The following is a 2,500-nucleotide window of genomic DNA, read 5'->3' on the forward strand; positions in this document are numbered from 1 at the left end:
AGAAAATACGTGTCGAGTTAGTTGTACATGGCAACAGATTCGATTGTAAGCTTATCAGGATCAAACACATAAAAAAAACTTTTTTTTTTTTTTTTTTATTATTAATCTCTACATATTAATTATTTACTAATGTGATTATTATTATCATTCGAAAGGTTTAAACCTTTTACTCTCCTATTAAATAAATATTATTGAGATTATAAAAAAAAAAAAAATAAATTTAAATAAACAAACAATAAATAATAAATTTTAATTATTATTTCGATGATGATGATGATGATGATAGGATGATAAACAAGGTTTATTATTTTTTTTTTTAAAAGGTAAATAATAATAATAATAATAATAATGATGTTGTTTTCGTCATCACCTGTATCTATCGAATTTAGCGTATTTTTTCCACTCGTGCGACACTGATTTATAGGAACTCATCAATTCGTTTATGTAATCAACGTTAACAACATCCTTATCAAATTCCTTATAAAGTTTTGATATTAAATCTTGCAATGATGACGCCTTACATATATCCGATGAGGAACCATCTTCGTTTTCGTCGTTTGTTTTCGGGTCAATACATAATTCAATTTTACTACCATCTCCACCTTGAAGTGGTTCTACTTTCATTTTGCGATGTTAATATCGACTGAAATGTAAAAAAAATATATATATACCAACGTTTCTTTATTTTTCTCAAACGTTATGACCCATTCCCCAAACGGCAAAATAATAATAATAATAATAATAATAATAATAATAATAAATAAATCTTCCTGTAATTAAAAAAAAATGTTTTCGTACTACCATTTTCGACGTGATTTTATTTTTAAAAAAAAAAATTAATAACCTCGATCAAAAATTATTTAACGTCATTTTTTCCCTTAAATAAATTACTTATTTATTAAAGTAATAAAAATGATAATAATAATAATAATAATAATAATAAATCCCTCGGTAATTAAAAAAAAACGCTTTTTTAGTCCTTTTTTGGAATTTAAAAATAAAAAAAAAATTAAAAACCTCGATCGAAAAATTACTTAACGGTTTTTTTTTCCCAAACATAAATTATTTGTTTTTTAAAATAATAATAATGATGATAAAAATAATAATAGTAATAATGATAATAAATCCTCCGGTAAAAAAAAAAAAAAAAAAAAAAATGTTTTTTTTAGTCCTATTTTAGAATTTAAAAATAAACAAAAAAAATTAAAATTTTTTTCCTTACATAAATTATTTACTTATAATAATAATAATAATAATGATGATGATGATGATTAATAATACTAATACTAATAATAATAAATAAATTAATAAACAATTTTTAATTTCGCGTAAAAAAAAAAAAAGAAAAAAAAGTTCGCAATAAAAATTTTTCTACTGCGTAATTACGATTATTTTACTATTACTACTAGAACTACTACTATCATTATCATTATTATTATTATTATTATTATTAATGTTATTAATCAATCGATAAAAGTTAATAAAAATATTTTATTGTAGATAATAAATAATTAAATAAATAAATAAATGATTTAAATAAAATCTATCGGATTTAAATTCGACAAATTTTATTATATAAATAAAATTATTATTATTATCGATTGTTAATATTAATAATAATAATTTTAATTCAAACCGGTTAATAAATTTATTTATTAATAAATAAATAAATAAATACATTGTTATGATAATAATAATTGATTAAAATAAATAATAAAATTATAATTTACCTTCGAGTAAGAAAGAAAAAACGTTATTCCCTTATTGTTTTTTTTTATTTATTAAACTCGTTAATAAAATCTATTAAAAAATAAATAAATAACTCGAATTGTTGTTTGTTTGTTTTGTATCGTCGTCGGATTTAAACAAACGATTTAAAATTTAATCATCACACGTACGATATTATAATTTAATTAATAATAATAAAAAAAAACTTACAAATGCACTGAAAATAAAAAACAGTTACAAATTATTATTATTATTATTATTATTACTATTACTATCGCTTTTATTATAATTATTATTACTATTACTATCCTTTTTATTATTATTATTATTATTAATAATTAATAAATTAAAATTTTAACGTACGATTTAAACAAACGTTTAGTTAGAAATAGTATTTAAAAATAAACTTTTTTTTTTTTTTAAAATTAATTATTATTATTATTATTATTATTATTATGGTTGTTGTTGTTGTTGTTGTTGTTCTTCGCGACGTCGTGTGTGTGTGGGTGTGTGTGTGTGGGTTGTGTAAAGGGCTTCTTCTTGTTATGAAGGTTAAACCTATCTAGAAAATTCTTTTTTTAAAAAAAAATGCCTTGAGTTAAATATAATAATAATAATAATAATAAGTCATAATAACGTGAAATAACACAACGCAACACGAGGAAAAATCATCATTATTATTATTATTATTATTATTATTATTATTATTAAATACATTTCGACCACCATCTTGTTCGAAAAAAAAAAAAAAAAAAAAAATTAAAAATCTCCG

At 19.4% G+C, this 2,500-nt stretch overlaps 1 protein-coding gene across 1 annotated transcript in view; it reads right to left on the minus strand.

Moving 5' to 3' along the window:
- The window catches only part of Phum_PHUM534550 (cysteine dioxygenase, putative), a gene marked incomplete at both ends in the record, with an annotated part of 1,054 nt that extends 430 nt beyond the window's left edge, over positions 1-624 (minus strand). The window contains 2 exons of the mRNA XM_002431485.1: positions 128-171; positions 371-624. Coding sequence (XP_002431530.1) covers positions 128-171; positions 371-624 — 298 coding nt within the window. The remainder of the gene's footprint in view (positions 1-127; positions 172-370) is intronic.
- Positions 625-2,500: the final 1,876 nt, after the last annotated feature.

The sequence above is a fragment of the Pediculus humanus genome, genomic scaffold, assembly GCF_000006295.1.
Source record: "Pediculus humanus corporis 1103172108289 genomic scaffold, whole genome shotgun sequence".
In the NCBI taxonomy this organism is placed as follows: Eukaryota; Metazoa; Arthropoda; class Insecta; order Psocodea; family Pediculidae; genus Pediculus; species Pediculus humanus.